Below are 12,856 nucleotides of genomic sequence, written 5' to 3'. Positions count from 1 at the left end.
TTCTTTCCCACCACTCCTCCTCAGGCTTAGTTGTCCTCCTCCTCTCGACTCTGGCTCCCTGAGTGGTGGTGGCTGGCCCTTTTTATATCCCACCCGGAAGCCTTCCAGGTGCTTGGCCACCTGGTCCTAATTGCACTTCCGGGTGGGGGCTGAAGATATGACCAGCCAGGCTGCTGACTCCATGCAGCTCCCCCTGGCGGCCATTCGAGCCCCCAACCAGGCTGTGGAGGACTCCATCTCCCATGGAGCCATGCGCCGGGTTGGGGAATCATTGGCTGCCAGGGAGGCTGCCACCAAGCGTCCCAGGGGAGGTATTGAACAGTCCATTGCTGCTCCCCTGGAACAGATGCAGCAGGGGCATCACTGCCGGGCATGGGACCCGGCTGTCCATTACAATATATGCATATATATATATATATATATATATATATATATATATATATATATATATATATACACACACACATATATACACAGGTATTGCAGATCCCGATTAGACTATGAAGATGTCATCAAATGACTTTTCCAATCGGAAGGCAAGAAAAGTGGATTCTCGTCTCTGAACCTGGAAACCGGTAAGAGATTTCACGATGATACCTCTACGTTAATTTAACCCTTCCTGTTGAAACACTGAAACTCACATTTTATTTGTAGGCTGTAAACATGTCCAAATTGAAATGCACTAAATCGTGTTAACAGGCTGGCGTGACATCAACGTGAGTTATGACAATGACATCCTGCATATTGAGACTCAGGACTCGAGTCCTTTTCTAGTGACACACCACATCGCATTTCGCACTGTCGTGGTATTGTCATGAAGTATGAATTACACTTTATTTTAATAGATTATATCGCTATATAGGGCGGCACGGTGGCGCAGTGGGTAGCGCTGTTGCCTCGCAGTTAGGAGACCTGAGGTTTGCTTCCCGGGTCCTCCCTGAATGGAGTTTGCATGTTCTCCCCGTGTCTGTGTGGGTTTCCTCACCACAGTCCAAAGACATGCAGGTTAGGTGGATTGGCAATCCTAAATTGTCCCTGGTGTGTGTGTGTGTGTGTGTGTGTGCGCCCTGCCTGGGGATTTGTTCCTGCCTTGCGCCCTGTGTTGGCTGGGATTGGCTCCAGCTGACCCCCGTGACCCTTTGTTAGGATATAGTGGGTTGGAAAATGACTGACTGACTGACATTGTTATATTTTGATAAAGTCCCCGTGTTATCTTGCAAATAATTTAGCTGAATACTGTAATGAGAAAATCCGGCGTATCTTAACATTATTTTTATTAAATTCGCAGGCAAGTTTATAGAGTCCACATATCCCGGTGACAGCGTTTGACATAACCGGCCCCTTGCGTTGGGTTGGTCAGCCCTGGCCCCGCCCACCCCTAAGGCCGCCTCTGCTCTCATCCATTTCACTATGAATCGTTTTGGTGTGTTTTCTCGGGCATCAATGGGGGGCAGGCGCCCACCAAACCCTAAAACCCGCTCAACATCTGTGCACTTTCCACTAGCAGCATATAAAGAGCCCACCTGTCTTATTGTGAAGTGGGGTATGCCCTCTCCAATGACCCAGAGAGACGGGTTCAAATTATCCCGTTTCACAAACTGGGGGCTCCAGCACTTTGCCTTTGCAGCTCCCATTCCCACCCTACAAGTCGACCAGAGGAGCACTCGGCTCGCTTGGCATGTGTTTTCTTTTAATACTCGAGCGTCGCGGAATGAATGGCCTGCCGAAAACGCTGTACAAATCTCTTGTTTATTGCAGTGTCAGACCGTAATTACGACACCAAAGAAAAACATTGTTGAACTGGGAAGAAAAATAAAACAGGGATTAAGAGGCTCTGTGTGTGGGACAGCCCTGCAGCCTCAGAATTGACAGGCAGCCTCGTGGAAAAATGAGCTGGCACTCCAAACTGCGTAGCCTACGTCTTGTAATGGCGTGGTATGAGGCATACAATTTCAAGGAACACCCACAATGAAAACGATTCTTTCCAACTCGAGCATTGTTTTGGAAGAAGGGAGGTTAATTGGCACCGAGGGATTCTACCGAAGGAAGCACAGAACACTGCAACTTAAACATGTGCGTGTAAAATGATAAAACATTATCTTCTTTTCCTGCTCTGCTCCTCAACTCCTGGAGCAAAAAAAAAAGTAAAAAATGAGGACGTCCTGTTGATCAGTCCCGACTAGGAATAAACAGGCAGCCCCTTGTCTGTGCACCCCACTGGGACGTTGACCAATTACAAGCTACGGTACGGCTACCATCTCAAAATAAGACTCGGGGGACACTCGGGTTTAAGCTTCTTCTAATTGTCATAATGGTTATTTTATCTGCAAACAATTACCCTTAATGATGATAAGATGCAGAGCCTGCCCCGGTGGAGCTGTTGAACGTCCTTTCCGCCATCCTGCTAGCATCTTTGTAATGGCTCCAACTTGAGGCATGTGTACTGCATAAACTTCCTGCCAAAATACGTTCCCAACCTCCGGACACAATGTAAACAACATGTCCGAAAAATGAGCTCTACATCCACTCCCGAGTGTCTGCTGCTTATGAGAAGGGGGCCGTTTATTAATTAGAGAATGAATCCTTGATCATATACATACTGTATACATGTATAATATATAAATCTTGATAATACCCCTCGTATGAACCTCATAATTCATAAAGTTTAGAACCTGTGTCTACGGACTGAAGGGTGAACGTGTGCAATGTGTCACCCACATAGGAAGGAAGCAATCCAAGTGAAAGGTAAAGTACCACTTCCAGGTAACAGAAATAGCCCAAAAGATGATAGAAATCTACGTTTTGTACCTCATACTTGTATGCAAAATTTAGTTCACCGAAGTGAAAGTGTACTCCAGTTATCGTGTTTATACACAGACACACAGAGACAGACAGAGACAGACACACAGACATAATTCCAAAAATGGTATTTTCGGACTCAGGGAGGTCTAAAATGTCGAGATTCATCAAAATCCCAAAATGGAATTTTAGGACGATTCTAATACTTTTCCTATAATTTGTATATGAGAAAGTCAGAGAGGTCTAAAACGTCGAGATTCATCAAAATCTCGAAATGGAAATTGTTGGACGATTACAACACTGTTCCTATACTTCGCAAACACACATACACACACATGCACAATTCCAAAAATGGTATTTTCAGACTCTGGGAGGTCTAAAATGTCGAGATTCATTAAAATCTCCACATTGAAGTTTTGAACGATTACCACACTTTCCCTATAATGCGTATACGAGAAAGTCAGGGAGGTCTAAAATGTTGAGATTCATCAAAATCTCGAAATGGAATTTTTGGACGATTACACTGTTCTTATACTTCGCATACACACACACACGCACAATTCCAAAAATGGTATTTTCAGACTCGGGTTTGTCTAAAATGTCGAGATTCATTAAAATCTCCACATTGAACTTTTGGACAATTACCACACTTTCCCTATAATGTGCATACGAGAGAGTCAGGGAGGTCTAAAATGTTCAGATTCATCAAAATCTCGAAATTGAATTTTTGGACGATTATCACACTTTTCCTATACTTCGTACACGAGAAAGTCAGGGATGTCTAAAATGTTGAGATTCATCAAAATCTCGAAATTGAATTTTTGGACGATTCCAATACTTTTCCTATACTTCATACACACACACAAACAGACATAATTCCAAAAATTGTATTTTCGGACTCTGGGAGGTCTAAAATGTCGAGATTCATTAAAATCTCCACATTGAATTTTTGGACGATTACCACACTTCATCCCTATACTTCGTGTACGAGAAAGTCAGGGAGGTCTAAAATGTTGAGATTCATCAAAATCTTGAAATTGAATTTTTGGACGATTACCACGCTTTTCCTATACTTCGTATATGAGAAAGTAAAAAAGAGATCTCTATTATATGTTTTTGGTTTCACCTACACAACAATGAGATCAGAAATAAATAAAACATCTCCTGCTTCTCGGATTTTTCTCCTGAGAAAAGAAACCCCCGGTGGTCTCATAAGGGTCTTCCCTTGAGCTTCAGCAGAGATCTCAGCCAAGTCACACACGATGGGCTCAGGTTTTCAAAGTAGCGTCTTGACATTTTTTTTTTTTTTTTTGCAATTTGAAAGTATTTCCATTGTGTGCTCATTGTGGTGTGATGTATGGACAGTTGTTTGTGGAAATTAAACAGTTTACTTTGATTACAAAACTATGGATCTCACTTGTGAATAATAAGATTTGTTCCCCTGATTTATATTGCTGTGCTTCAATTACATTAAACTCATTGTGGAAGATGACGCAGAGTGGTTAAGACTTTGGACTTACTAATGTTAGGAGTTCAAATCCCACTGCTGACACCATTTGTCACTTCAACTGCCTGTGCTCCAATCAGAAGAGCAAAAGAAATGCAACCGATGGTAGCTCAAATGTTAGAAATCACCTCAGATAAAGGCATCAGCCGAATAATAAGCAAAAAAAATACAAAGGCAGAATTGAAGGGAAGGTTATAAATACAACCAAATACAGGGGGATCCTCAAAGAAAACCTGCTCCAGAGAGCATGCCACCTCATCGTGGGGCAACGGTTCTCCTTGACTCAAAGTATTCAGCCAAGGCAACACTGAAGTGGCTCTGGGACAAGTTGCTGGGTGTCCTTGAGTGGCCCGGCCAAAATCCCAGACCTAAACTCCACAGGACATGTGCAGACTATTGAGATCCCCTCTAATGAACCTTGAGGGGATCTGCCAGGAAGAATGGGATAAAACCCAGGTGGGCAAAGCTTGTAGAGACAAGAAAGACTCAGAGCTAGAACTGCTTCCAAATGGGTTTCTACAAAGTACTGGATGAAGGCTCAAAATACTTCAGTGAAGGAGAGGGTTCCATTTTTGATTTTTAATACATTTGTAAACCTTTCTGATCACATGCTTTCACTTTTCCCTCGAAATTTACAAATTTAGTGTGCAGGAAAAGTGTACAGAAAGTGAAAGGGTCTGAGAAGATAGATAGATAGATAGATAGATAGATAGATAGATAGATAGATAGATAGATAGATAGATAGATAGATAGATAGATAGATAGATAGATAGATAGATAGATAGATAGATAGATAGGAGTGAAAGGCACATATATAATAGATGGTATCTATCTATCTATTATATAGTGCCTTTCACATTATCTATCTAATATATAGACAGATAGTGTGGCAGATGACTGGGGACCTTGCCCCACCAGGATGCCCCTGTGAAGAAAGGACCAGGAGAGAGGACATATTGGAAATCATACCTTCCCTGGAACATGAGAGGGTGACCCCCCTGGATGGCATCAGGACCACTGGCTTGGAGCTTGGAAGCTCAACCCTATTGTGACCTGTGGTCACCGCCCTAGACTGCAGACCATCTGCCACACCAGGAAGTCCTGCTGAAAGAAAATCCTGGCGCACCTGGAATACTTCGGACCTGAAACAGCCAGAGTTGGGAGGCTGAGGACAAAGCTTGCCTGGAGGAGTGGACGAGAGAAAAGGAAAAGGAAAAGAAGAAGAAGGAAAAGAGAATACTGTATTGTGATTGTGCGGACTGTGTTTGACTTGTGGGAACAGGGAAGACGTTTCCCACAAGGAAAAGAAAATAAAAGTCGTGTGTGTTTTGAACTTGGGCATCCTGCGTCTGTCTGTGTCGGGTAGGGTGGCTTGCACACCCCCTGTTGGTGCCACAATAGATACATAGAAAGGCACTGTATAATAGATGGATAGATAAACGATAGATAGAGAGATATGAAAGGCACTATATAATAGATAGATAGATAGATAGATAGATAGATAGATAGATAGATAGATAGATAGATAGATATGAAAGGCACTATATGATAGATAGATAGATAGATAGATAGATAGATAGATAGATAGATAGATAGATAGATAGATAGATAGATAGATGTGAAAGGCACTATATAATAGATAGATAGATAGATAGATAGATAGATAGATAGATAGATAGATAGATAGATAGATAGATGTGAAAGGCACTATGTAATAGATAGATAGATAGATAGATAGATAGATAGATAGATAGATAGATAGATAGATGTGAAAGGCACTATATGATAGATAGATAGATATGAAAGGCACTATATGATAGATAGATAGATAGATAGATAGATAGATAGATAGATAGATAGATAGATATGAAAGGCACTATATGATAGATAGATAGATAGATAGATGTGAAAGGCACTATATAGATAGATAGATAGATAGATAGATAGACAGATAGATAGATAGATAGATAGATAGATAGATAGATAGATAGATAGATAGATGTGAAAGGCACTATGTAATAGATAGATAGATAGATAGATAGATAGATAGATAGATAGATAGATAGATAGATATGAAAGGCACTATATGATAGATAGATAGATAGATAGATATGAAAGGCACTATATAATAGATAGATAGATAGATAGAAAGGCACTGTATAATAGACAACCATGCAAAATAATAAAGGGCTCTTCTTAATCAATCAATAAATAATAATCCATGACAGAAAGAAGTGCTCTTCAGTGGAGATAAAAACCAGCAATCAATAAATCCAACCATACATCTCAGCAGACGTCGGGTTCCCTCGACCCTTCCGTCAGCCCAAACCTCTTTCTGTCTTCCATCCCCACTCAGCTCTCCCTTTGGATCCTGCAGTCAGGTCACCCAACAGCTGCTGCCCCCACTCTCTGTGTCCTACGCCCAAAGCCCAACACCATTGGCGTCTGCAGATCCTCCATGGTGCTCAGCGTGAGTCACCTGCCCTTGAAGCTAATGACTGCTCTGCCTCCATTTCTCTAGAGTGGTGGCTCACACCTCTCGATTCTGCCTTTCCTTTCCTTTCCCCATTTTGTTTCCCTTCTCTTTCTCCTCAGGCTCTCGCCTTAAACCCCCATGGATGTGACGCTGAAATTGGAATCCGCTTGCCAAGTGCCGATGTGGGGCAGCAGACCTAATTAAACAATCAGCTGGCCACCACACCCAATGCCCTGCGTCTGCCCAGCTCCTCAGCCGTGCATGGACCCACAGAGCCCGAGTTGACTGGTTTTTAAAAGAAGAAACCTGCCAGTGGTCTTCCCGGACCTCAACGTGTTTCACCACAAGCACACAGGAGGATCCAGTGGGTTGCAGCATTCATTTCGTGGGCAAGTAGGTGAGTTGCGGTGACCGCGGGAGGTGGCAGCTCATGAACTGTAGCCCACTGTTCAAGGTGGGGATCTGATCGGGGAGGCAAACTGGAATGAAGGGGCTTTGTTACGACATCCTGAATAGAAGTCCAATGGAATAGCGTGAGCGGATTTCTTTAGATTTTAAAAGAATTTCTTTATTTGTGGGTACACCCGAGGACACGCTTTTGTTTCAATGGCACGATTTTAAAGAAGACGCATGTACTGAATTATTTATGAATGATTTTGAACACTTTAATAAAGCGTTTCTGAACAAAACGTCTTGCCTGTCGCCTCACTCACCCTGGTCCATCTCGGTCGAGCAGAGGGTGGTGCCCATGCCCGCAGGCACCTGGGCATCACATTAAGCAACTTGGAATGAAATGGAAAGGAAAGCAGAGAGGATGATGTAGAAGGGCGGGCTATGATCTCACTCGTCCCCGTCTCTCTTTAAAGACCCTTAACACGTAAAACATAAAAATGGGTTTTTAATAACGTTTGGCTTTCTACCTTGAGGCCACTTTGAACGATCTTGTGGATGTCCAGGAAAGGTTCCTTGATCAACTCCATTCTGGGAGTTAAAATTTTCACGAGACCCTCTTTCTCTAGGATGAAGAGCCGCTGTGATCCGTCCCCGCAGTTCACGATCCCGACAGGTTGCCTCAGGCCTCGTAGGATTTCCTGTGCGCAGTAGCAATTCTGCTTGTGCTTCCTAAAGAGAAAAAGGACGCATATATGGTTATTAGAGCAAAGGAAATGAAAAGCTGGATGTTATCACGCAAGTGACGTGCCGCGCCTCATAACACACCGTGCACAGCCCAGCCTGAGTCAAACTGAGCGGCCGGGGTGACAGACGGCCTGGAGAAGCCAACGTCGCGGCCTTGTGGTTATTTTTACTAGGATTCTGGTGTCATCTATTATCTCATACACAGTGCACTTCAGTTCAGTAATTTATAGTTACAATAAAAATATCATGTAATTAACATCAGGATACTTTCAATTAAGGATAAGTGACAGGATAAAAATAACACTCCGCGGAACAGCCCATAATTTCCTTCTTGTTGTTCTTTCTGTATTTTTTTAACATTGTACAGAAGAAGAAGCTCTGATGTGGTTTAGCTGGGAGGTCTGCTGAGCTGTCAGACAGACCTTCGCAAAATCGCTAAGTGGCAGCCGTTAAAGCGAGCCTGGCGTAACACTCTGAGGAGCTTGAGGGGTGTGCAGGGACTTCAACGGATTGAGTCCACTGGGTCGCAAACTACATCTTCAATCCATTTCAGGGTGGCAAGGGACACAGATTAGGCAAAAGGCTTGAAACAGGCCTGGAAAGGACTCTAGTCCAGGGTGGGATTGACTTCATATTGAGAAACACGGCAAAAAGGATTTCTGGGCCTCTCAACCCAACACAGACCTCCACCAAGTCATTAAAGACATTTCATTCAAATGTTTTTAAAATCCACCTTAATAAAAGGACATGTGCCTGTCTGGTAGCTATGTCTCTGTTATTCCAACAGATGGTGCATCACAAACATTAACACTGCTTTTACAAATCCCATAGCAAATGGCCTATAACAGAGACATAATGCATTGCATTTGTCATTCCAACAGAGGCCTCAATGCAAACATTTCTAGCAATAAAATGCATTACATTTGTCATTCCAACAGTTGGCACATCACCACTTTTTTGAATTCCATATCAAATGGCATATAACAGAGACATATGCACTGCATTTATCATTACAACACAGGGCACGACACTGATATTTCTAGTAATAGAAATTTATTTTTTTCTCCAGCCATCTGGAGTTTTTTTTTTTTTTTCTGTCCCCCCCCTGGCCATTGGACCTTACTCTTTTTCTATGTTAACTAATGTTGTCTAATTTTAATTTCTTATTTTGTCTTTTATTTTTCTTTTCTTCATTATGTAAAGCACTTTGAGCTACTTTTTGTATGAAAATGTGCTATATAATGTTGTTGTTGTTGTAATAAAAAGCATTTCATTTCTAATTCCAACAGATAGCACCTGACATAAATTAACACTGGTTTTATGACTCCAATATAAAATGGCATATAACAGAGACATATGCGTGGCATTTTTCATTCCAACGCATCACATACATTAACACTGCTTTTAAGAATCCAATACCAAATGGCATAAAATGGGTCTTATGCATTACATTTTTCATTCCAACAAATGGTGCATCACAAAAACACTACTTTAACAAATCCCATACCAAATGGCATATAACAGAGACATATGCACTGCATTTGTCATTACAAAACAGGGCTCGTTGCCTACATTTCTGTAATAAAATGCATTCCCTTCCTCATTCCAACAGTTGGCGCATCACATACATTAACACTGCTTTTATGAATCCCATACCAAATGGCATTCAGTTGCTCTGCTCCCCAGCTCTGGAACTCACTACCATCTGAGCTTAGAAATATTGAATAATTTTCACTTTTCAAATCTAAACTTAAAACTCATTTGTTTAAGACTGCTTTTTCTCTTTGATTACAATTGCTCTGTCTGATTTTAATTTTTGTATTTTAGTTTTGTTTATAATCTGTGTTTTATCTATTGTTCGGTGTCCTTGAGTGTTTGGAAAGGTGCCTACAAATAAATAAAATGTATTATTACTATTATAAAACGGGACATATGCATTACATTTTGCATTCCAACAAATGGCGCATCACAAACATTAATACTGCTTTAACAAATCCCATACCAAATGGCATATAACATTGACATAATGCACTGCATTTGTCATTCTAACAGAGGGCTCATCGCAAACATTTCTAGTAATAAAATTCATTCCATTTCTCATTCCAACAGATGGCACATGACAAACATTAACACTGCTTTAATGAATCCTATACCAAATGGCATATAACAGAGACATAATGCACTGCATTTGTTATTCTAACAGAGGGCTCATTGAAAACATTTCTAGCATTTAAAATACATTTCATTTGTCATTCCAACAGATGGCAAATCACAGTTTTTTCAAATTCAATATCAAATGTCATATACCAGAGACATATACATTACATTGGCATTCCAACAGATGGTGCATTGCAAACATTAACACTGCTTTCACAAATCTCATACAAAATGGCATATAACAGACTACACTGTAAATGTTAATACCGGTGTTTAGTTATGTTGATTACTTAGATTTGAACCCGTCTTAGATGGGTAGCACAAGTAGCCCACCTTAATAAAAAGGACAAGCATAGGTTGTGTCTGTCTGGTTGCTATGTCCCTGTCTTTCCAACAGATGGTGCACTGCAAGCATTTGTAGTAATTAAAGGCTGCATTGTGTTTTCTGCCAGCTTTCTCTCATGGCCAGAAGTAAGTTTCTCAGCAATTTATGCTCCCGTAGCTCTTCTGTGGGATTGTATTAGATACTCAACACGTGTATCAATGAGACCTGAGTGCCCATGACCCTGTCGCTGGTTCACTGATTATCTTTCCTTGGACCTCTTTTGGTAGGTGCTAATCACTACACGCTGGCATCACCCCACAAACCCTGCCAGTTTGGAGATGCTCTCACCCAGTGGTCTTGCCATCACAATGTGGCCCTTGTGAAAGTCACTCAGATCCTCACCCTTATTCATTTTTCCTGCTTCTAACACATCACCTTCATGAACTGACTGCTCACTTGCTGCCTAATATTCCCCCCCCCCCCCCACCCCTTGACAGGTGCCATTGGAATGAGATAATGGATGCTATTTACTTTACCCATCTGTGCTTGTAATGTTGTGACTGACCAGTGTAGGATTTCACACAGTAGCCGATGTGGAAACAAATAATGGCAGCACTGCCCGTTTTTGTCTACTCCTTGGTCCTTGTTGGGTGCTCTTCAAATTTAACACAAACTCTTAATCAACCTCCCATCACCAAATGGGACTTTTGACAGAGCTATTTCTATATACAGTATTTAAATCCAATGTTGCCCTGTGGTGGGCTGGTGCGCTGCCCGGGGTTTGTTTCCTGCCTTGTGCCCTGTGTTGGCTGGGATTGGCTCCAGCAGGCCCATGTAGTTAGCGATATAGCGGGTTGGATGGATGGATGGAAAATCCAATGTCTGTCTGTCTGTCTGCTTTCACGAGGAAAACTATTTAACGGATTTAGATCGGGTTTTCTCTACAATTCGCTTGAACATTCTGGTTGATTTTGTGACTTCGTTCATCTACGCCAAGTATTATAATTCGGTTGCGGTACCAATTTATTTGCCCGAATCCGAGAGAGCAGCTGCAGGCTGAGGGAAGGGGGAGGCGAGGCGTCAGGAGTAGGGAGCCGGGCAGGGCCCTCCTCACTCACTTGTTGCCACATGTTGGAGCGCACCTGGAATTAGCTAGCAATACCGGTTTGTTCAGCAGTCATTATCATCTAGAGATTGTTAATGAGTAACGTTTGACTTTTTGAGAGAGAGAGAGAGATCAGAGCTACCTGTGTTTTAGAGGGTAGCTGCTGATTGCCAGAGATATCATGGCCCTTGCTCTTCTCCCCACGAGGGGGACGCTCGACCGTCAGACCTCCCATCAGTGACAAAGTTTGACGTCAGAGCGTACTTACCTTCTGCTTGGCCAGAGATACCTCACCAACTTTTTTACATTTTTGGCACAGAGATCACAGCTACATTCTCGCCCCGAGAGCAAAACCAAAAATATTGTATATCAAGAGGCCCTCGGATATGAAAGTTTTCAATATAAATTCTTCTCAATACAAGTTATTATTATTTTTTTTATAGATTTTTAAAGTTTATGTTTCACTACTATGCGGGTGGAGCCACGGGGGACAGCTGGTTGTATATATATTTCATCAAGGAGTTGGGGGCTGAGGTATGGGTGGTCTCCCTTGCAGTTTCTAAATATATTGTGAGGATTTTTTTCTTTTTGGTGGAGCTAAAGTTTTATTAGATGGGCAGCCTGGTAAAACATCTTGAAATTCTTCAGTCACGTATTGGGATGCGTAGCCTGAAATCGGGGCTGTCCCTGTCACCTGCATGTCTGACCACCCTGTTAAATTATAGTGACAGTGAATCATTATAATGTGTAGATAAGGGAGCTGGGAGTTTGGTTTATTGTAAGATAAATAGCTCTAACTAAATGTTTATTTGCTCTTGGCCCAATGGCGCATGTCACAGGGTACATTCATATTTAGATACCCCTTTGTTCTCCTTGATTGCATTTTATACTTTTATGGTTATTAAGATGACTTACAATGTAAAGCAATTTCTGTGCACACGTCGCTGGACTTGCCAATGGAGAATTTGGAATCCGTACTCGTGCACTCAAGCAGATAATGACAGCGACTTACTTACTACCTGCACACGCAGACTGCTGGTGTTTCTTTAACTTGTACTGGGGATCTGTTTGCTGTCAGTGGTGTCTATCGGAGGTGAAAAAGAGCAAAACACGCCAAATAGAAAAGCTGGTGTAATCGCTTGCTGTCAAGGTAAAACTGAAACAGTACTCTAATCCTAAGTTGATGACCCTTTGTTCTCCTTGCTTGCATTTTACACTTTTACGGTTAACAAGATGATTTATGTTACCTGTTACGATGTAAAGCACTGAGGGTCATGTAGCAATTTCTGTGCACACATTGCTGGACTTGCCAATGGAGGTTTGGCATCTGTGCTCATGCAGGCAAGCAGA

General features: G+C 42.0%; 1 protein-coding gene across 1 annotated transcript in view; it reads right to left on the bottom strand.

Annotated features, from left to right (window-relative positions):
- Positions 1-12,856, bottom strand: part of hhip (hedgehog interacting protein) — a 206,521-nt gene that overhangs the window by 144,305 nt on the left and 49,360 nt on the right. Inside the window, exon 4 of the mRNA XM_028802729.2 lies at positions 7,703-7,904. Within this exon, the coding sequence (XP_028658562.2) occupies positions 7,703-7,904 (202 nt within the window). The remainder of the gene's footprint in view (positions 1-7,702; positions 7,905-12,856) is intronic.

Source organism: Erpetoichthys calabaricus, chromosome 5, assembly GCF_900747795.2.
Source record: "Erpetoichthys calabaricus chromosome 5, fErpCal1.3, whole genome shotgun sequence".
In the NCBI taxonomy this organism is placed as follows: domain Eukaryota; kingdom Metazoa; phylum Chordata; class Cladistia; order Polypteriformes; family Polypteridae; genus Erpetoichthys; species Erpetoichthys calabaricus.
The sequence above is the reverse complement of the archived record's forward strand: the minus strand, read 5'-3'. Positions and strand labels throughout refer to the sequence as shown.